Source organism: Macrobrachium nipponense, chromosome 10 (genome assembly GCF_015104395.2).
Source record: "Macrobrachium nipponense isolate FS-2020 chromosome 10, ASM1510439v2, whole genome shotgun sequence".
NCBI classification, from domain to species: Eukaryota; Metazoa; Arthropoda; class Malacostraca; order Decapoda; family Palaemonidae; genus Macrobrachium; species Macrobrachium nipponense.
This window is the reverse complement of record NC_087204.1, coordinates 93294055-93318453: the sequence shown is the minus strand read 5'-3', so window position 1 is coordinate 93318453 and position 24399 is coordinate 93294055. Positions and strand designations below refer to the sequence as shown.

Here is a 24399-nt window from a genome sequence, read left to right as displayed (position 1 = left end):
GCTAAAACTGAATTATGTTAAAATATTATTCATTAAAAATCTATAAAGGCCGTTAAAAATTATACCCACTAGAGCACACTTACATGCATGCACAAACGAGTACATTAAAATAAGCAAAATTTACTCTTTTAAACAAATCAAATTCACCCATCAAAGCGCATTCATATTCATAAAATGTAGTATAATTATATATATGTATATATATATATATATATATATATATATATATATATATATATATATATATATATATATATATAGCGTGCCTCTGTGTTTCTTTCCTCAAGGCACAACCTTACCTAGTTACAGCTTTCGACAGTGAAGGTTGAACCTTGAGGTATAATATGATTTGCCGAGTTAGCCCCAATTTCGCTAGCACTGGAGATGTTAGCTACGCAGAAAACAAGCTGTGGATAAGTGAAGTAAACATTTTTCTTTTCCAGCTTGAAATGTTATACTGTTAACACGTTGTTTAGGGTAAATTGTCAACTTTGAAGTCAATAAATGGGAGTCGGTGAGACCGAATTGTTCGGGAAAAGGTTTTCCTGTCTAATTGGGATTGAGATCTCATTTATATATCAGTCTTATTTATAATCTCCTAAGGAAGAAGAAGATTCGATAATTTCAGTTTCATTGTTGTAGTTTGACGTTAGAGAGATTTCCTTTGATAAATTCACTTTTATTGTTGTAGTTTGAAGGTAGAGGGATTTCCTTTTTATTTTTTATCAGTTTGGCCAGAGGATGTCCATTTTATTTTTTATATAGGTTTCGCCAGATAATTTCGAAAAATTCTAAATGCTCTGAGCATCTTTGCCCATTGTTTCCAGAAGGTCTACAGTTCGGTGGATAGATCCTAAAATTCTCTTATTATAGATTACTAGGTAGAAACATCATCGTTGGGTGTGGTTGGCGAATAGCTCAACTTATTTACTGACCCTTTATGCAAGCTTATTTTGTTGTTTACTTACATATCAGGGTAATTTTAAATTAGAAAATATATCCCTTGTAAGTAAACCCTATATAAGAACGTTTTCAGAATTGCAGTTGCAAAGACGATATTTATTTAGTTGTAATTCGTTAGAATACCTTGTCTAATTATTTAGAAACGGATTCACGAAGAAATTCCGACTAATGCGAACAAATTGCAACGCTAATCTGGAAAGAGAGAAAGAGACAGAAATTGTAGAACGAAAACACCAACCCCCCTCAAATAGATAAAAAGGGCACTTCGTATTGGAAACCTCTGTGCTTGCTATTGATGAAAGTGCTTTCAAAGCGCATTGTATTTCTAACCAATTAGATAGAAATAAAAAGGTTATTAAAGTGGATATGACAGCAATAATTCATGAAAAGAGCTTATGTTTTTCATGCTCTGCACCGTTTATGAATGCGTATAAAATGCTCTTTAATTTGAAGTATAAATTACAATAATTATTATGAATGATTTTAATTATATATGACGGTGTTTCTCGTGTTACTTGTAATTGGCATCTCCTCTTTTTTATATCAACTCTTTTAGCTCTAGTAAAGCAAATTGTTTTAGTCTCCATACTTGTTAGTTTTTTACGGAATTATTATTATTATTATTATTATTATTATTATTATTTTTTTTTTATTATTATTATTATTATTATTATTTTGTGGTTTAACGACACCACCGAGATTATCTAGACAACTATAGTTGTGAACAGAAAGACTTATTCTTAATGGCAAGTGAAAAATTGGCCAAATAAAGAAGTTGAATAGCTGAGTAGAAAGATACAAAAAGCAACAGATGAAATGGAACTTCATGCAATGCAAAGTATTTGCTGTCACTATCTGTGGCTGCTAAGTAGTAATAGCCCAGGCTTGTATAAGGCCAGCTTAATTTACAACTGGAGTCAGCTACGGTTGGGAATTACAGGAAGAGTAATACCTGGTTGAGAGGCATAGAAAAATATATTTCATGCTAAAGTCAGGGTTAATTACACGTTCTGCTTTGTGGGATATAGAACTGATATACAGATTTCGTTTTTCTATACATTCTCTGTTGTTGCTGTTATTATATTCTATTGTTACTCCCACTGTTGGTATTTTGTAGCATGATTACCTGAAAACTAATAAAAGCATTTTTTTTATTATTATTAAACATATGACTAGATTTTGATATGGATCTGAGTCTGCATCTAAATCCATTTTTCTAATAAATTGCTAAGCTTAGTGTTATCGTCCTTGCTGTTTATTGCTTCAACATCAGTTTCCTGCTGAATGAAAGAGGAGCTTAATGACGTACATTTTTTGTTTTCTTTTCTTATGTTAATTACGTCCTTCATGAACGAAAACCGTAACTGATTCAATGCTGTTATTAAATCTCTCTCAATTATTTGCGGTTTTGATTTCGTCATTACAAGTTCATTGCCTCCGATTTTTTATGTATTTGCTTGTGGAATACTTTGGGCATATTGAAAATATGTTTAATGTTTTGTCTGTCTTATCGACTTCGGTAATGTGAGAGTTGCGGGGGGTGGGGGTGTTGTTAGTTAGTCCTTGGAATGAATTTTGGTACTGTGTGGAATTTCCTGCGTTCAATTAAAGGACTAGAAAAAGATTAACTGCTAGTGCTGTAATCGTGTATATATCACTTTTATATATTTTGTATGGATATGATTTTATTATATTCTGACTGCTATATTATAAGTTATTTCAGTGACGTTCAAAAAATTGTGCTGAAACTTTCTATGTAGCAACAGGCAGCGATTGCTATATCCATTCGATGGATTGATCGACTAGTAACAAATACTTTGGAAAAATGCTACATACTCCCTCCACTTGATATGAACAGTTCTCTCTTACATTTTAATGAAACGTAAATCCTTAGCTTAAATCTGATTCGTTCTTTATTTTGTCAGGTCTCTCTCTTTTTCTCTCTCGTCGAGAAAGGATTCCGAACCATAGGGTCATTCGCTACGTCTAGATAAATTCTTAAAAGTTTGAAATCCTATTGGAAGTCAGTTATAAAGTTATTGACTTTATTGTCATTTTTTCTCGCAGATTGCAGGAATTGGATAGCAGATAAGCGCCAGGGCGAAATCTTTTGAAAATTGTTCCATTTAACTTTCACGGGTTTCGGTTAGTTTATTTGGAGATTTTTCAAGATAATGCTCTTTGAAAGACACCGCTGTTTTTAGGCATGTTGGGTTTTAGGTAAGTGAAAGGCCATTATTTATAAGCAGAGGACAATTGGCTTATCATGACGGTTTACTGGAGGTGTTCTGATTGATCAGAAGGTTTTTTCCTGGCATATTTGAAGGTTTATCGGTGTGGTGAGAGGTTTCATGGTTCATTTAGAAGGGCTCTAATATAATGAGAAACTTCCTGTTTCATTTAAGGGGTTTCTGAGGTGAACATATGTTTTTAGGACTCACATGAAAAGTGTCGGAAGATACTTGTTTCTGATTAATGAAGGTTTCAGGTGTTTAGAGGAATTTAAGTGTGTTTAGTGCATTGTGATTTTCTAATTTGTGGATTTGGAAGTTCTATAACGTACTGAGATGGTGTCCGTTATTGTATTTGGCCTTCAGCACACCGAGAAGTTTTCTGACTTCATGGAGGGACTTCTGGTATACTGAGAAATCTTCTGGCTCAGTGAAAGCATCTGATGTATTGGGAATTTTTCGTTGTCTTCTTGAAAGTCTTTTGTATTCTGAAAGGTTTTCTGGTTTATCGAAAAGCTTTTCGATACATTGAGAGTATCTTTTGTTTTGGGTGGGTGGTAGTTTATCGAAAACGTTTCTGGTATTCTGCTTAATAAAATGGTTTCTGTTATTTTAAGATGGTTTCTGGGTATTGCAAGGCTTTGCTTTCTATTGAAAGGTTTCACGAGCGTCCCTAAAGATGTCTTGTACAGTGAGTGATTTGTTTTGGCTTATTGGAAGTTTTCGGATATATCGGTTGGGTTTTCTGGCCCTTCAAATAAAAAAAATGTTGAAAATGGCACTGCCTTGTTTACTGGGAGATTTTGGGTATACTCTAAAGTTTTTTATTTATTTATTTTTTTTTTTCCTCATAGGAACGGTTTCTGATAGACTGCAATCTTTTCTAACTTTATTACGCATATTTTTACGGTTATTGTGCGTCTTATTTTGGAGTTTGCTTTTATTCTGATTTTATTCTGATTTTATTCTGAATGCCTTGCCGACGCATGCAATCGTTGAGTCGTTGAATGCTTGTAAATGAACCTTTGGTCATTGGAAGCTTTTTGGCTAATGATTTAGCTCGCTGAAGCAGCTTTCTGATGAATTAATAAGACTTTCCTGAGTTCTTATATTTTATGTTTGGAGTTTCTTTTTACTCTAAGGAATTTTGACTTTTGGTAGCCCTTGAGTTATTACCTGTAATGGAGGTTTGAGTGTTTACCCAAGTTCCATTCTTTTAAGAAAAAAATATATAATTAGATAATTATGAATAATGAAAAAAACGATTATTCAAGCACTGCACTACTTCCAGTATTAGAAATTTTACATTTTACCCGAACGCGTCATTCATTTAAAACTGAAACTATATATTTGTTTGGAAATTTAGTTGGTATTCTAACATTAATTTCTACTATTGCTTAAGAATCGATATTTCCTGTAGTATGTTAAAACCTGATTTCGAAATTAATCAGTATATTTCTAAGTTTTCATTCTGATAGTAATGTGCTCATTTCATTACGACGCTTTTCGTTCCCTTTCTCTGTGTTTCACTTTGCAAAAATTGCCCTCAGTGTTTGCCTTTAATTGGCTTCAACTTTCTGATGGCGGTACTTATGGCAGAGAGATTTCGAACGTAGGATTAAACACCCTTTGCTCGAGAACTGGGTGGGAATAGGTCATTATTAGGGTCAATTCACCAGACTAAAAAATTAAATGAAAAGTTCAAGGTTAAGTAACAGCTACCAATGACGAAGCTCAAAAAAAATTAGCAAAGCTATACAAAATTAGTTTTGAAAACTTGACGCGTTAGAATCATGTCATCTTCATTTGCAATGGGGTTGACTATGTAAGTTAAGCCGAATCGAGAATTTTGAAGAAGTTTATGTTTAAACTTTTAAACTCTCTCTCTCTCTCTCTCTCTCTCTCTCTCTCTCTCTCTCTCTCTCTCTCTCTCTCTCTCTCGTTTCCAGTGGTCCAAGGGTAGAATGAAAGCTTTATCACACAGTTAAAGAACTCTTTAACCTCACATATCCGCGAACCCAAGTCAGGATATTGGAGAATATTTTATCTCTGATGTTCAATAAAAATGTTTACTGGTGACTTTCCCGTCCGTCCGAAAGCAGAGAAAGAAGATATAAAAGCCCTCTGGTTCTTTATAGTTTCTTCCATTTGGTAGTTTTCGCTTTCGGTCAAGACGAGTGCGAGAACTTCCCTCTTTTCAACATTGGATTTTAAAAAAAGGAAAAACGAACGACGGGTTTCAAAGGTATTTTTTAAAGTTCATTTGGTATCAGGGCATTGTTCTTGGTAAGCTATTTATACATTGTACGACATTAATTTTACTTTTAATGAATGTACGACGCTTTTGGCAAATAGCCCCGTGAATATCATCAGTATGGCAAGTCATGAGGTTAACAACCTCAGTTATATAAAATTCTTGCTGAAAGTCTGACATGTAGTTATTCTTTGTGAAGTTTTTGGAAAGCAAGAGATTAGAAAATGAGCCTAGAGAAACGACAAAGATTTGAACGGTCGATGCTATGACGATGAGCCTTCTTTAAAGTATAGGTAGAGAGAGGCTGTTTCATTGAAGGACATCGAGCTGTCGCCGCTGTTCGCAATACACCGATCGCCTTTTATTTGCTGCGTAATCACACGCTTCATGGACGTGGAGGTCCTTCAGAATCAGCAGCTCTCCCATTCATGTAAGCTAAGCACTTTAAGCCGTCTCTCCCTAATGACATCGTCGTCTGCTCACTCGAGGCCACTTCAAAGCACTCTGGAGCCATTGAGCCATTGGAGCCATCTCTTGACCCTTACCAACCTTTTTACCTGATCATCGTCGAGTCTACATTTCTCACCTATTCAACCCTTTTTATTCCCTATACACTCAGATTTCTTTGTGAACATCCTCCTGTTTTCTCTCACTTGAATCCGGCATCCTTGTTTTTCTCCCAGACAGATAGATATATGTGCAGAGGAGATAGAGTATTAATGGTGTTACTTAATTTACAGAGCTGTATTGTAGAGACTATGTAGAGCTGGAAGTCACTACTCAAAGTTACATGGTGTAGAGACGTATATTACTTATCGAATCACCCTCGTCGATACGCTGTATTACCAGTCAGGTAGATACAGGTAGCTTATGTATGAGCTGTGAAGGCGTGGGAGAGTTCCGGCTGAGTTCAGTGATCGCGACGATCCAGAGTCTGTTATTTGACGCATATTGGGAGTATCACAGGTATTCGCTGAGGAATTCTTCCTCACTATTACATGTCGAGATGGAATCTGTTCTTTTATTAGGTAGTTGTTTATGGCGACAACTTCAGTTTCCTGGAGACTGGAAATTTCATTCCTTTTTGTTGACACGCACATGTATATGTATGGTTATTTTGTCTGAATCACCTGTGGCATTTTTGTGCTCTGGTATAAGCCATTCATACCCATTAATACCCATTGATATTAAATTCATATTCGCCTGGGAGACTGGGAAGGATAAGAGATCTTCTCAGCCACCCTTCGAGCCATTCAACTCAAACTTATGGGTACACTTTCCTTTACAGAAAATGAAATCCATTCTCTAGCAACGCCAACTCCACACCATAAGGACCTTCTCAGTTTGACTCTCGTTCCTCCCAAGACTACTGAGTTATACGTCCTATATATCAAAAAGTTATTATGCCCTTTCTACACTTCTGCCACGTCTTTGTCCGATCTCTGCATTTGTCACCCTTGAAAATCTTACTCCTTTATGTCAGACAATGACTTTACCTCTATAATTTCCATCTTTCTCTTTCAGTCACATTTTTCATCAAAAATTCCCACGAAGGTGTTTTTGCTCAACAGTCACTTTATTCGTTCCTGTCTTTGCTTTCATGGGCACTCCAATTTCATTGGTAAGCTTTTTGTTGGAGTTCTAACTTTTTCTTCCTGTGATGTACCTACTTTTTGCCTCATCCTGTATTTACTCTAAATATCTGTGCACCCTTTTCATAAATCTAAATATCTACCGTCCTCGATTCTTTTCATGTGTCCAAGCTATGTCAATAACAAATTAATCCATCCTTTCACCTTCATTACCATTTTACCATTAATTCCGCTCTGCTATCAGTGAAACTAACATTCATTTCTTTATCTTGCTGGTCTCCACTTACCATCAGAACCTTAATCTTGCTTTCAGTTACTCTCAACTTTAACCTCTTGGAAACTTGTTCACATTTCTTTACTAGTGTATTCTTTGTTGTGTTTATTGTCTCCGTAGGCATTCCATCTTTCGCTAGCATCATCCATTCGAAACTATATTCACGACCCCTTTTTTAATCCCACAAGTTTACACTCACATGTATTGTTCTCCCTTTGTCTTCTCCCACCTCACCTTTCATAAATAGTGCAAACTGATATGAAGACAAAACACACCCATTGTTACACCGGACCCGTTCTCCTATTTGCATATTCCAAGACAAGTCTAAATTCTGACATGGAAACTTTTATATTCCCTCTTCAACTTATCTTCTTTGTAATACATCTTCAGTACTTTCCACCTTGCCTCGCCATCCATTCCATTATAAGCTTTTTTAAGGCCCCTGCGTGACACGTACTAAAGCCCTTTCCCATTATTCTCAAGTTTCTCACATAACTCATCCTTCTTTCTAACGAGCACTTTATACGTGCAACCTATTCTTTGCCTAAAACCACAATCTTCCTCTGCTGTTACTCCTGGGGTCATCCTGCTTACACCTTTCATCTCTGCTAGGTAATGTTATACGCTGATATTATTGCAATCACCTTTATCACCTTCATCGTCATACTAAAGTATAGCATCAAAGTTCAACTATTCTATTCACCTGATTTCATTATCTTGCACGCCATATTCACCAAAAATTACACAATAATCACTGTAAAAACAGCCTCTCACGTGTACTCTCATTATATCCTACGGCATTTCTTTTTTTTCTCCATACCCTGAATCTGGTATAGTGGTTAGTGTCGTGGAATGCCACTCAGATTCACTGATTCGCGTTTCCCCAGGGCGATGAGAAATCATGATCAGTTATTGCTGTAGTGTGGTAGGTTGAAACCAACATTCTTTGGAAACTTGAATTTCAAGTCAATGAAGACCTGTGCACTTATTCCATGTGAATACGTTTCACTAATTGAAATAATACTAATAAGATTAACGCACATTGTCTGTCTTAATGATGACTCCATAAACCATTCTTAAGATTACATTAACTCCTCTTCTACCAACATTCACCCTGGCTCCTTTCTATCTTCCAAACTCAGCAGATTTTTAGAATAGGAGTAAGGTTGTTTTTTACACTTAAACCTATATTGCCAATGATAGCGTGTAATATAATATATCCAAATATTCTGGCCGAAGCCTGGATATTGCTTCACTTTTAAATTAGTTTTTGAATATTTCTCGTCGTAAGATGTCAGGCACATGACAGTTATCGGCATTTTAGCAATTTGATACTTGTTGTTGTACACAAGAAAAATTATTTAACATTTTAACGTCTCCAAATACATTCTTGCTAGAAAATTGTGAAATGGTATTCTTCATCATATTATATATATATATATATATATATATATATATATATATATATATATATATATATATATATAGATATATATATATATATAATATATATATATATAATATATTAAATGAAGGAGAGAAGAAGAGATAGAGAGAGAGAGAGAGAGAGAGAGAGTAGAGAGAGAGAGAGAGAGAGAGAGACGAGAGAGAGGATTATGATAACATATTGCTTGTAAAGTTCATTTGTTGAATTTTTTATACTGACTGATTTTCATAAAGACAATACTGCTAAAAATAGCAATTGAAAACAAGGTTTAATATTTTATGCCATTTTGTTAAAGCAGATATAAACACAACACAGTGCCTGGGAATCGTGCTTTGTTGCACTCACTCGTTTAATTGGCCTTTTTCAAATGTATATACACGAAATCATACAAACACGCAGCAGGCACCTGAAGTGAGAATCAAACCAGGATTCTCTGTAGTTGCTGGTAATTAATAGGTGGGGGATTTTTTTTTTATCTGGGATAAATTCCATTATTCACTTCATATTTCAGGAAAAGTGTTTGCTCTCTCTCTCTCTCTCTCTCTCTCTCTCTCTCTCTCTCTCTCGTAGGCGTAGGAAATTGATCTGAAATGTTAGACAGGAGACGAAAATAAACTTGATGTTTTTGCCTGCAGCATCGTTGTTGCTTTTTTTATTCATTAAATGAACTGTATACATAAAGATAGCTATAAAATTTACCCCCCCTTTAATATGTGAAGTCGTATGTGTATATATAAATACAATTGAATTGTTGGTTTCTTTTGAATTTCACAGGCTTTGCGTTAATTGGTGGTGCTAGAAATAAATAACTGATTCTGCTAGAACAAATATGCTGAAATTCTCTCTCTAAATGTAACTCTAGCAGGGACAGGAATTTAGTTTAGGAGAAAAAATCTCATCCTATTTCTAGCGATTGCTTCAATACTGTTATCATGATGACTGCATAAAGAGAGATTTGTGTTTCTAAAATAAACTCAGTTTTGTTCTATTCTCGTTGCTTACTTATTTAGGCTCTAAAATTGTATTCAAGCTTGTGACAATAATGTTGAGTAGTAATGATTATTCCCATTGTTTAGTTAATTAGCCTTTAAAGACATTTTTGGTTATTTATTTATTTGTGCTCTCACTCTTACAAAGAACTGAATCGCGTTAGAGAACTAATTTTTTCCAATAATATCGGAACTGTTTTCAGTAGCCCTTCCAAAAATTAGAGTGAATGTTCTGTTACAGTAGTTGACCAAATAAATTGACTGTCCATCAATTGTAAACATCAAAGGGGTACAGACATTGTCGAATCCCCATATAGCAAATTTTTAAAATGTAGTTTATGAGTAGAAGTTTCAAAAATATTTATTTTTCAACGTGATTTTTTTTTATATATAAAATCGGGTACTGAGGTTTGGGGGAGAGAGAGAGGGATGGTGGGGGGGGGGGGGGGGTCTTTGATGCTACAGACTCTCATTTAAGACTTGCGATTCAATAGTACAATCACATTTCCCTATTTACATATGTTCATTTTGATCATTATCTGCATGAATTTCGTTGTAATGTTTATATTATGTTATGTAAATTTCCCCCAGGTTAAGAGAGATAGATAGATAGATAGATAGAGAGAGCTTAATGTTATAAATTCCCAAAGAAAGGTTTATGAATCCAAAAAACAATATTATATCACTCTAAATACATTCACTCTAATTGTTACTTATTCAGGAGAGAGAGAGAGAGAGAGAGAGAGAGAGAGAGAGAGGAGAGAGCCTCTAATCCTCACCTTGAGGCACATGACTCCAAGCAGGCAGGTGGTATTTTCGATGAGGGGCGAGGTCATGACGAAGGGCGGGGCCTCCGCCAGCGCTACCCTCAGCTTCTTCCTGTGTTCCTTGATGCCTTTGTGTCCCCGACCCGGCCAGTAGATGGTGTTGATCTGGACCGCGGACCCGTTGATGTAGCCAATTCGGTTCCAATGGGTGCCCAAGCCCGACGACTTGGGCATCAGGTTCTCCACGTAGAAAAAGGGTATGATGCCCGGAAGGGAGGTGGCGTTGGGGTAGGTGGATCTTGTTGATTCGAGCTTCTCTCTGAGTTGTCTGCAAAGCAGGAAAAAAGGAAATTAATGTCGTTGTTGATGAAAACTCTCTCTCTCTCTCTCTCTCTCTATAACGTGTTCTAAGATTGTCTAGTTCTGAACATTATCTTGACTCTCTCTCTCTCTCTCTCTCTCTCTCTCTCTCTCTCTCTCTCTCTCTAACGCGTTCTAAGATTTTCTAGTTCTGAACATTATCTTGACTACCTCTCTCTCTCTCTCTCTCTCTCTCCCCACCGCTTTCCAAGATTTTCCAGTTCAGAATATTATCTTGACTCTCTCTCTCTCTCTCTCTCTCTCTCTCTCTCTCTCTCTCTCTCTCTCTCTCTCCTAACGCTAAGCAACAAGAAAAATGTAAGTATTTTGCGTACATTCGGCATTCTTAGGCACGCACGCCAGCTACTTCACTCATACAATTGGCTTCTCATTATTCTTGGAAGGAGAGACCTAAAATACTTTTAATATTTGACTTTCATATTCCAAAGAAGCTGGAAAAAAAAAATACTTTTTTTGTGAATTTAGAAAATGCTTTGTCTAGGATGAGGCTTGTGTGCGTCTTCGCCACTCGTGTGAAAGCCTTTCTCTCTCTCTCTCCTCTCTTCTCTCTCTCTCCTCTCTCTGTACCCCAACCCCCCCCTCTCTTCCAGTTCTCTCTCTCCCTCCTCTCTCTCTTCTCTCTCTCTCTCTTTTTTGTTAGAGAGGATGAGAAGAGGAGTTAAAGGGGAGAATTTGAAGTATATCTGGAAAATATTTTTGTCATAAAAATTATGGTTTGTGTGAATCGCAATTCGTAATTGAAGAGATTCTTATCTTTATTTTTTATTATATATATATACATATATATATATATATATATATATACATATATATATATAAATATATATATATATATATATATATATATATATATATATATACATACATAAATATATACACACACACGAGTACCTACACGCGCCAATGGTCATATAACTTTGTTTCGTAGTAGCTAAGGAACAAAAGGAGTACACACATAAAAGCCTCACTCTTTAAAGGTAAAGGGCTAATTTATATAAATACAGGCAAAACACTAATTCGACCTCGTAGCCAGATTGTCATTGTAATCGTTTGGCCAGCAAGAGAGTTAAGACATGTTTTGATAATCATTAATAATTATTTTAATGTAACTTTAATTCCTTTCGTGATATCACTTTCCAAGTGTAATGATAACTCCTTTAGCAGTAGAATTCAATCTCCAAAAATTGAAAAGCAAAATAATAGTAACATAAGAAGTGAATTCATTGATAAAATTCGTGTGCACAGAACACTTTGTTTGTAGTTTAGGCTTGGTAAATGTAGGCACATTTAACCCTGATAAATTAGGATCACTTTTCAGTCTTGTGAATAATACATCAAGTGGCAGTGCTGAGTTGTGCAGTTAGTGCCGTTACTTTTGGTGGGTTATTTATTATTTGAGTAGAATTACTCTTTCTTAAATTCGTCTCGCCCTCTTCATTCTTCAACTATAGGTGGTGCGCAGGCCATGTCCCATTTGAAGCGACTCTCTCTTCTCTCTCTCTCTCTCTCTCTCTCTCTCTCTCTCTCTCTCTCTCTTCTCTCTCTAAGAGTACGTTATATATATATATATATATATATATATATATATATATATATATATAACCCTTAAAAAATCACAGTAGATGCACGTTGGACTCCGAGAAATAAGGGAATAGCACAGGAAAATGATAAGCAGAAGTACAGCTCTTTCGTCATTTTCTAGTGGTATTCGCTAATATATATATATATATATTATATATATATATATATATATATATATATATATGTATATATATTATATATATATATATATGTATGTATATGATATATATATATATATATATATATATATATATATATATATAAATGTTTGGTAGACAATGTGGAAGTTTTACTACATGGCGTTTTAACCATGATTCAGCTTCAGTGCAGAAGTGACTTATGGAGCCAACCCCTTTTAAGGGAACTGCGATATGTATGTGTGTGTGTGTGTGTGTGTGTGTGTGTAATACATATATATATATGTTGATGGTGAACATATACAACGGAAAATAACTGATTGAGGTTTAGTAAAAATTGCTTTCTCCTTTATCCACGCACGTGAAAGCTCTTGGTACTAGATTTCTACCTTCTAGTGTGCTTCGGTATTCTCTTATAGTAAAATCACGTTTTTTACCATATATATATACATACATACATACATACATACATACATACATACATACATATATATATATATATATCTATATATATTATATGGTGTGTGTGTGTGTGTGTGTGTGTGTGTGTGTGTATACTTTATCAGTCGCAGTAACCTTTGAACTTCTGGATTTCCTCGAAAATTACAAGTACGATCACCCTCGTCTTCCTTGCATCCCATGGAGAAACAAATGAAAATTGTGCTCCTTTTCTTTGTGGGACTTGAACCCACACACCTGAGAAAGATTAGGTGCCACCGTTAAGCTATCTTAAGGTTACCGTTAACCAACAAATTAGTGAGCCCACATTCCTTGATTGTAAAAGCAAGCCAGCGTATGATATATGTCGCTCTTGTCATGCGAAAACTGTCGTAATCTAACTTGGTTGCCATTACCATGAATAGCCCCTCGAATGTTAGAATCACATTTCAGAATTATGTGGGTGGTCCCTTTATCGGCAGATTTCGTAGGTGATATATTTTTCTTCTTCTTCTTCTTATTCACAGCAGGCATAGTCTGCACACGAGAATTTCTTTTAACTAATCTTTAGTACATCCTCTTTCTTCCTATAAATATTACTTATCGCAATTTTTTTGGCCATTTGTTTGCTTTTATTTCTACAACCGTGTTCTGCCATGTTAATAGTTTGGTTATACATTAGCTCTCCTGACTTTAACAGCACCATAGCCCTTAGAGTTGAACGTCATAAGACTTACTGGATTACGTTTTTAAACCTTATATGAATTACTGGATTAGGTTTCAAGTACATCCCATATATATATATATATATATATATATATATATATATATATATATATATATATATATATACTATGTGTGTGTGTGTGTGTGTGTGTGTGTACAGTAAGACGTCAACTTGAATCACTAAAAATATATATAGTATATATATATATATATATATATATATATATATATATATATATATATATATATATGTTGTGTGTGTGTGTGTGTGTGGAGTGTGGTATATATATATATATATATATATATATATATATATATATATATATATATATATATATATATATATATTATATATATATATACACTGTTAAAAAACCCGTAGTTTTAATCAGAAAATTACCGTAAAAAATAAAACGGTTTCCAGCCGTATTTCAGAAAACGGGTGGCCATCCGTTTTATCGTAAATTGTTAATATCTTTTACGGGTATTTACCGTAAAACCATTGCTATAAGACATCCTGCCCAAAATTACGGTCGCAGGGCCGTAATTGAGGTATAGTCCTTATCATAATGGTTCATATAACTTAAATATTTTCTGACAGAATTGTGTTAAATGTTAAGACTAAGCCTATATGAAACATTAAAAGCTTAAAATTTTCTACTAAATCATTAAAAATACAATATTGTAGAAGTTATTAGTTTTATTATTATCGCATTGGCATCTGTCCATATGAAGTTGGCGCATCCGCTACCACCCATGTAACTACAGAATTATTAGTGTATTAATATAATAATATACTTGTACATTTACCATTTCCAACATTACGTTTTATGAAACGGGCAAAATAAAATTCCACTGTATATTCAAAGGACCAAAAACATCATATATACTACGATTATCCCGATCAGATACGCATTTCGCAATGCGTGTGTTTTCATTTCTGGCGGGCGGAGGCGCCGAAACAAAACACTTGAAAGTTGAAAACAACGAATCCCCTCAGCTCATCAGAGATGTCTTCTTGTGGTTTCTTCTACTGTTACGAAGAGTGAAGTTGTGAACAGCATCAGGTGAGTTTTAAGACCAGGTGTATGCTTTTTTATTTTATATGATAAAACTTTACTGTAGTTGCGGCCTATAATTAGATTAGGACTATTATGTATGGACCCTGCCTCCGTCGACGGCTTGCGGGACGAGTATTTCCCCCTAATACAACCTGTATAATTAGATGGCAATAAATAATCCAGGACTAGTAAGTACAATTACCGTACATTGTGTAGTGAAGCTATGTGGTAAACTTTTGATAAACATCCCATTAGCATAGATTGTTAACCTAGACCACATACCTATAGGGTAAACAACCGAGTGGACTAGCTGCGGCCACGTTAACCGTGTTCGGACCCACCTTCAGGAAAAGTACTTTTAACAACACGCCCTGACACAGGAGATGGGTACCAGTCATGAGTTCTCATGTCTCGAGTGTTCGCTTCACGACCGTTGATCGTGACTGGTGCCCATCTCTGGTATCAGGACATGTTAAAGTACTTTTTCTGAAGGTGGTTCTAAGATGGTTAAGGTGGCCACAGCTAGTCCTCTCGGTTGTTTATCGTAGGCTAAACCAGTCTGGGTGAAAATAGCAGCCTTTCTTCTGTGGGAGTCACTAGCCTAACTGTATGGGTACATGGCAAGTAATTGTGTTATGTAACTTGTGAACTTTATGGGATCTGGTAAGCTGTACATTTAGGTGTGAATAATTAATCAATAATATGTTCTTTTTATTTAAATAAAGAAGTAATACCATGTATTAGACTTGAAAAGACTTAAAAAGGACATAGTGCAAAAATAGTATTCTAGACTTTGTAAAGGCTATATTCTGGTTCAGTCTTATGTAGCCTATACCCTTGAGTGGTATTAACCTACCATAGGTGCAGAATAACAAGGTAGAGTGGCAATCCCTTTTTCAAAAGAATACCTGATATTAGCTTAAAAAAAGCGTGGCTGAATATCAAGCAAAATAGTCTTGGCTATTTAAAGAGAAAACCAGTTTGCAGGAGGGTTATGAGTTGAGAGAAAACTTAACAAGATCTTTTATGACTAGCTTAATGTGGATTATATTATAATTATTAGCCTATGCCAGCTTAAACAATACCTTGGGTTAAATAAATTACTTCCTAGACTAGATTCCTCTTCTTACATATTAGGTAGGGTGGCCAGACGTCCTGCTTTAGGAAGGACACTCCTGTTTTTGAGCATTCTGTCCTCGGTCCTGCTTCACCTTAAGAAGGACGCTAATTTCTCCTGCTTTTTGGGTTTGTCTAAATAAAAATATTAATGCTAAAAATATAAACAAATACATATACGAAAACAGTGAGAACTGATGGGCAAAAGAACCATTTTTTTTTTTTTTTCATGAGGCCAATAATTTTATATAGTGGCTGTTGGCACAGTTAGGAACACTAGGCATGGAGCCGCAGTGTACTTATATCTGTCCAGCCATTTACAAAAGACTTCTAGCCAACAGAAAACTCTTAGAGATGGCAAGGAAAAGGGCAAAATGTAAACATCAGATTGCTAATTCCTTTAGTTTCTGAAATAATGTTAATTTTTTCACCCCAGTTATTGTAATAAAATTGTTCCATCTTCAATACATTTAAATATTAATCAATTTCAGTTCTTTATTCATACACTATTTGAGATTTAAACATTCAAGTCAAGTTTTATATATATATATATATATATATATATATATATATATATATATATGTATATATATATGTATATATATATATATATGTATATATATATATATATATGTATATATATATGTTATATATATATGTATATATATATATATATATATATATATATATATATATATATATATATATATATTTATAGTAATATATGTATATGTGTGTATATATATATATATATATATATATATATATATATATATATATATATATATATGTATGTATATATATATATATATATATATATATATGTATATGTATATATATATATGTATATGTATCTATATATATATATATATATATATATATATATATATGTAATATAGTATATATTGTGTATATATGTATATGTATATATATATGTAATATATATATATACATATATAATGACAGATTGAGTATTTTTAAAAATTTTGCTCACAGCACTCAAGTGGGCATGAAATACACATACTAATCTCATTTCTGTGTAGCCTATAGTGATTGAAATATGAAACAAATGATAGCAGAGAGTTATTACAAATACTGAAGTTATACATCTCTGGAATGAATTGAAGCTCCTAGTATTAGGGTGGCCATTTCCAAATTTCCAAAAAGGACTTGTTTTTTTTTTTTTTTGTTTTTGCCAACACCAATTTTAACCTAAATTAAGCATGATTATTAATGATTTTAAAAATACTCAATCTGTCATTCTGGAAGAATCAGAAGTTTTAAAAGTAGTTATGTAAATAATGTGATAACTTTTTCTTTAACAATGGTAGATCCTAGGCCTGCTTGAATTTTGCAAAATTGGGGAAGGTTTTTTTTTATCTAAGTCATTAAATCATATAATTATTAAATATATACTATACTATATAAGTAGATTTGCATGTGACTAAATCTGATCATTCCTAACTCTTAATACATTATAGTAAGATTTCTTATCATTGCATGCGTTATGCTCTGAATCTCTCAATTTGAAACCACCTTTATGCTTTATTTTATTTCAAAGTTTATACCTTTCTTTGTTGTTTGTGATGCTTCCATATGATCCTCTCTAATTCCACATCTCAACTTTTCTTGCTGCTGTTCCTAATATACTATTGTTCACGGATCTTTGTCTTTATTTTGCATCACTATTCACTACCTTTAAACTTGCCCTATTCCTATTTATCCATGCTATATAACTCAAAATTTTTGCCTTTCATAGTATGAATGTACTAGTGTATGTGTGCAATGATTAGTACTTGAATTCTGCAACTTCCTCGCAGGGACCTTATAATTTGTTAATCTGCATTCTAATGCATGATATATCCATAAACTGTCCTGTCTAGTAAAATCCATAATTTTTTTATGTAATATCAGTTACTCTTCCTACCAGTTGTTAGTGTTTGGCCTTCTAATTGTCACCCACTGTGAAAATATTTTTTTTCCTGGCAGTTTCTGCAATAAACAATGCTTCACTTAAATAATATATATAGATTGGCATTTTTCTCTGTTTTCTCATCTAATTCATGCTTTCTATTCCCACCACACATGCTACTACAAAATTCTATTGTTACAGTATTTCACCAAGGCTTAATTTTCAGGAACATCGGTGCTCCAGGCTATCCGCTTCATAGTTGCAGTTGATGGAAGATTCATCAACTCAGACTTGACTTCACTCGTGCTGCGATGGCCATGGTTTTCGCAGCATTTTTGATATATGATATTTATTACCCATCAGAAGTCTTCAGTCAAAATGGAATTTATGCAGAGGTAAGCTGTTGTAAGATAAGTTACTTGAGTTTTTTTTTTTTTTTCTTTAATTTAAGAATATCAGGAAGTAAGTTTATTTTATTTAAACAAATGTTCATAGTACTGTAACTTTGTAATATGTGTGGTGTGAGCAGTTGTTTTACAATATTTTTACCATTATGTTCATATATCTTGTCATTTTTACAGGTGTTTCTGAAAAATAAATGCAGAAAAAGGGACAAAAAATACCAGAACAAAGAAAAACGTGGCACACACCCATTGAAGAATATTAAAGTTCAATGAGCTTATGGAATAAGGAGTGAAAAAGCATTCCACACTCCTCTGTATAAATAATTAATGTTAATTTAAATTTTGTGTTAAAAAAGTTATAAATCTGTTTTTCAAGAATAAAGTTTTTTAAAAGTTAATCTTCTCATTATTTTCTCATTGGATATATGACCTGCACAAGGAATTTTTGGTTAACTATTTTCAATTGTAACATAAAAGCAAAGAAATATTAACATTAAATTCAAAGAAATATTAGAAAAATCATGTACAAATCCCAAAAGTTTTACTGTATACTCTGTCAAATAAATTTACATAAATATGTTACATGTATAGGATTTGGTTACCAAGTTTTTAGTTTTTATCTGTTTTGATATTGTATGAGATGTAATTTATAATTTTACAAAAAATAAATGTAAAAAAACATGTATAAATGACTATTGGTAAAATTTACAAATGTTTAATAAAATGTGGCCCCACAAGGAAGGTATGAAAAATGTTTTTAGGATTATTTTTTTCTTAAATTAGCCACTCCAAAGTTTGGCGGGTGGGGTTGTGTAGCGCAGTGATATACAGGGTGGGGCAAATCAAATGCCCGAGTTTTGATCGGGCTATTAGGAAAAGCAAAACAATACTTACAGAATTATTTGTTTTACTCGAATCAGTATACAATGCTGTTTGTGTGATCCTTTTTGAAGATGCCATCAGGAAGACTGAGATGCCCATCTGTAGCGTGATGCACAGTTGAAGGCGATGTCTGAAGTTTTCGGCTGCTCTTCGGCAGATCTCGAGGAGTATTGTAGCGATTTCCTCCCGGATTCGCATCTTCAATTCTTCCAAACTGTGTGGCCGAAAGTGAGATGAGCCGAAGAGCAGCTGAAAACTTCAGACATTGCCTTCAAGAGTTCATCGCTACAGACGGGCCACCATCTTCCTGATGCCATCTTCAAAAAGTGATCACACAAACTGCATTGTATACTGATTCGAATAAAACAACAAATAATTCTGTAAGTATTGTTTTACTTTTCCTAATAGCCTATCAAAACTCGGGCATTTGATTTGCCCCATCCTGTATATATGTATTTTATTTTTTCACCCGTATTTGAGAAAATCCCGTAAAAATATTAAACCGTAAATTATACGGTATGTTATTGGTTAACTTAACGGTAAAACCAACCGTAAATTTTACGGTTTAAAATTTTATACGGTATTTTCTCAAATACGGGAGAAAATACGGTACATTAAAAATTACGGGACCCGTTTTTTTAACGGTAAATGCTTGGCAACATTACTGCCAGGATTTTTACCGTTTTTCAACGGAAAATTTTTTTACAGTGTATATATATATATATATTTATATATATATATATATATATATATATATATCTATATATATATATATATATATATATATATATATATATATATATATATATATATATAGGTGCCCGCGTGTGTGTGTTTGTGTACATTAAGATGTCAACAACGAATCAAAAAACTAAAATCATCGTACGCACAAAATAGAAAATTACGAGCGTCAGAGCAGGTTAGCCTAAAAAAAAAAACAAAAAAAAAAAAGAAGAAAACATTAAGAATAAAGTAATAAAAATAACTCTTTGCTCCTTTCCGAGTCACCATAGCACTCGCTTCTTTGCAAGCCATCGTTCCGTTTGCCCTTTTCTCCCCCCTCCCCCACCCTCCCCCCCCCCACCCCCCTCTCCTGCCAATCGAAGGAAGGTCCTGAAATTATACGAAGGAAACACAGAAACATTTTCAGAAGATATTCACAGTCGTATTGTTGCCACGTGTAAAGGGACGTTAGCCCTGCAGGTCGTAAAAAGGATTATGTGCATATTCTTTAACAGTAAATGCGAGATAAGTCTATTTACATATCCTCGCATGAATTATTAAACGCAACGGTCCGTCACTGTATAGAAAGTGACAAATAGTAATATTTCACTTTCTCGCTGTCTTCATATATATATATATATATATATATATTATATATATAGTATATATATATATATATTTATTATATATATATATATATATATATATATATATATATATATATATATGTGTGTGTGTGTGTGTGTGTGTGCGTGCTAAAAAATCCGAAAAAAAATAAATGAGCGTGACTTCATTAGATTTAATTTTACCCTTTTGACAATTATCATCTGGTATTCTTGATCTTTTTGTTTACCTAATAACTCTCTTTCCAACTGTATTTCATTCGTTCCTTGACAATGTCTTAGTAAACATGAAAGCGCTTGGATTTCTGCCTATCATTTTCCAACCTGTGGTATTCGCTTGTGTGTGTGTATATATATATATATATATATATATATATATATATATATATATATAGTATATATATATGTCTGTGTGTGTGTGTGTGTTCCGTGTATATAAAGTCAGAAATAAAAACATAGCATCGAATTCACTGAACCTCCAGAGTTATTTACCCTGAAGGAGAATTATAACGTTAGGAGATTCACCCCCAGCCCCAGCCTGGGCCTTTTGTTCTGGCCTGGCCAGATGCACTTATCAATTATAATTCCCCATTGTTGTCAGTTAATCCCAAGGCGCAGCGAATAAGATATCAAGGGATACTCTTGGCCTAACGCTCACACATTATATATATATATATAATATTATATAATACTATATTTGTATCTATATATATGTTCATATATATATATGTATGTGTTGTGTGTGTGTGTGTGTGTGTGTATGTATGTATGTATGTATATACATAAATATGATTGCCAAAACATTTACAAAAATATGGCTAAGTGTACCCCCATGGGTTCTCAGCGCCCCTTTTGTAACTTTTTGGAAACTGTTCTTATCCGAAAACCTACTACCCAAAACGAACATACAAAAAGTTAGTTCTCTTTGAAATTGCCAGATCTCTGTTCCCCCATCCACTAGATCCAAGTTCCCAACACTTCGCCCTGTGTGCATGATGAAGGGGTGGAACCCCTAAAGTGATGGACACATAACATACTGGAGATTTGTCAGAATGTTCTTCAGATAAGAATAAAAGAAGATATTCTGTAATTTTACCTGATATCACGAGACAGTGTTATCGGCATCAATTGCTCGTGGCAAGACGACTCGGTCTAGGCGACGAGATCACTGGGCAGTTTGTGAGCAGAAGACAAAAAGCAGATGGAAGAAATTTGCCTATCGATAAAAGAGAATTGTATCTAATTGCTCGTGATGAACTCATTTGTCGATTGGCTGGTAGATTGTGAATCATTTTGATCCACAACAGCAAGGGTCAAGGACAACTGGTATCATGATATTCAGGAGGCAATGAAAATCATTTGTACGTGTGTTTATGACCAGCGAAACGAATTAGAAGCCAAAATACACTCAAGAAATGAGCGAATCTTTTTCGAAAGAACTATCTTCGAGCCATACAGAGGGGCTAAAGCATTCCATACTCGGAGCCTATGCGCGCTCCTAGACAAAGGAGTAATTAAAATAAAGGGCACGAGCGGAGCATTTGAGGAAGTTCATCAGCTCCCGCCTAAGTGGGCGCCTCTTAAGTGGCTGGAAAGAAAGTAGAGTACGAGAGCGAGGAGAGAGAGAGAGAGAGAGAGAGAGAGAGAGAGAGCTGGAAGAATATAAAAGAGAGAGAAAATCTTCTGCCTTCGGGTGCGTAGCAGCTTGAATTGCTGAGGCACATTCGGGTAGACTATTAACGTCATTCCCATCATAATTTATTTCAACGAGAACAGTTCATCTCCTTTATTAGACTCCCAGAACGCTTTTTCAATGCGATTTTAAGTACTTAGAAAGTTAATTGAAAGGCCAAACTATTATTAATAGTAGTGGTAGTATGAGTAGTCTTCATGGTGCGCATTTATTATTTATATAATGCATGACTAACAAACTTCTAAACACGTGAATACCCTCATACGAAGCTATTATTCACACGAGAAGAGAATTTAGATGTAGGAATAGACCCACGAGAAAATAGCAGGAAAAAAGAAGAAATGCTTAACAAACAGATAAGGAAATGTGGGGGTTTTGACTCAAGCAAGTGTCACTGTATTTAGATGTTAGGGTATTAGAAAAGGTTTTCAACTATTTTAACACTAATTTCTATAGTTAAGGAATCACTTCTTAGAGAAGTCAGGACTAGAATTACTCGAAAGTATTCAGCAATGGCGATGTGTATCGAAACCACATTGTTACTGTTCTAGTTTCACCTAAATTTCCAAATCTAATCTAACACTGTTTTTACAAACCTGAGTAATTCTCTCTCTCTCTCTCTCTCTCTCTCTCTTCTCCCCCTCTCTCGTCTCTCTCTCTCGTCCTCATCTCTCCTCTCTTCTCTCCTCCTCTCCTCTCTCTCTCTCTGTGTTGATAGCAATAAAATTTTGTCTACCCTACCTATACTCCCCTGGGCATCATGTTATATTTTTCCACTTATATGTGTGTATATATATATATATATATATATATATTATATATATATATATATATATATATATATGTATGTGTGTGTGTGTGTGTGTGGGTGGGTGGTGTGTGTGTTTTATACACATACACATATATAAGCGAATTCCACAGGAAAATGCTAGTCAGAAATCCAAGCGCTTTCCTCTTTACTTATACATTATCAAGGAGTTAATGAGGAACAATTGGAGAGAAAGGTCTCAGGTACAACAAAAGATCAAGAATACCAGATGGTTAATTGTCAAAAGGGTAAAAATTAAAAGAGATAATCCAGGATTATCGGATATCACACTGTCACAAACCTAAACAGATTGACCCTAACCGAAATGACAAAGTTTCTTTACAGTCCAAAACATGTAATTTGAATTTTCTTCATGTAACTGTCCATAGAAATGATAGAAATTTCACCTTTTCAGTCTTTCGAAAACCAACTAACATTGCCTCTTTTGTTTATTACTACTCCAATCACCATCAAAATGTTAAATTCTCTGTTTTTTCTGGGATGTTTCTAAGGGCTTTACGTGTCTGTAGCCTGCAGTTTATTGACGCTGATATTAAAACTATTTATGATATTGCAATGAAACTTAAATACCCAAGGACCTTTGTAGATGTGGCATGGAAAAGAGCTAAAAAAACATTTTATTCAACTAATGACAAACTTGAATTTAGTAAGCATAACATTCTAAAATTATCCTATGATGAAAGGTTTTTAGATATTCCTAGAATTCTAAAGCTTTTTAACATGAATGTTGTTTTCAGTAATATTAATGTCAAGAGTTTAATAATCAAAAATTCTCCTAAAGATCTTCCATGCTGCATATATGAAATTCCTTGCAAAAAGTGTGATAAAGTCTATTACGGACAAACCGGTAAATCTCTTTCACAACGTCTCAAACAACATCAATATTCTGTGAGAACTGGGCAAATATCGAATGCATTATTCATACATACGAGAGATTTAGACCATCCTATTAACTGCCTATTAACTGAAGTCAAGCAAGAGCCTTAATCCCATGTAAAGACACAGTTAAAAGGAATATCATTGAATCTTGTTTCATCAAGTCAAATAATAAAAATGTTCTAAATTTAAGTCTTGGTTTATTTAAACTTGATGCTTTCATATTGAAAAAAGTTGTAGATAAATATAAGCAACAAAATTAATATATTCAGTTTTTACATGTTTTGGACTGTAAAGAAACTTTGTAATTTCGGTTAGGGTCAATCTGTTTCGGTTTGTGACCGTGTGATATCCGATAATCCTGGATTACCTTTTAATTTTTACCCTTTTGACAATTAACCATCTGGTATTCTTGATCTTTTGTTGTACCTGAGACCTTTCTCTCCAATTGTTCTTCATTAATTCCTTGACAATGTCTAAGTAAAGACGAAAGTGCTTCG

General features: G+C 34.1%; 1 protein-coding gene and 1 long non-coding RNA gene across 2 annotated transcripts in view; one reads left to right on the top strand and one right to left on the bottom strand.

Annotated features, from left to right (window-relative positions):
* The window catches only part of LOC135223762 (glutamate receptor ionotropic, NMDA 3A-like), an 893506-nt gene that overhangs the window by 441827 nt on the left and 427280 nt on the right, over positions 1 to 24399 (bottom strand). Inside the window, exon 4 of the mRNA XM_064262525.1 lies at positions 10530 to 10845. Within this exon, the coding sequence (XP_064118595.1) occupies positions 10530 to 10845 (316 nt within the window). The remainder of the gene's footprint in view (positions 1 to 10529; positions 10846 to 24399) is intronic.
* Positions 14731 to 18576, top strand: LOC135224190 (uncharacterized). Its single transcript, XR_010316672.1, has 3 exons — positions 14731 to 14847; positions 18096 to 18264; positions 18451 to 18576. It is a non-coding gene; the product is annotated as an uncharacterized LOC135224190 (long non-coding RNA).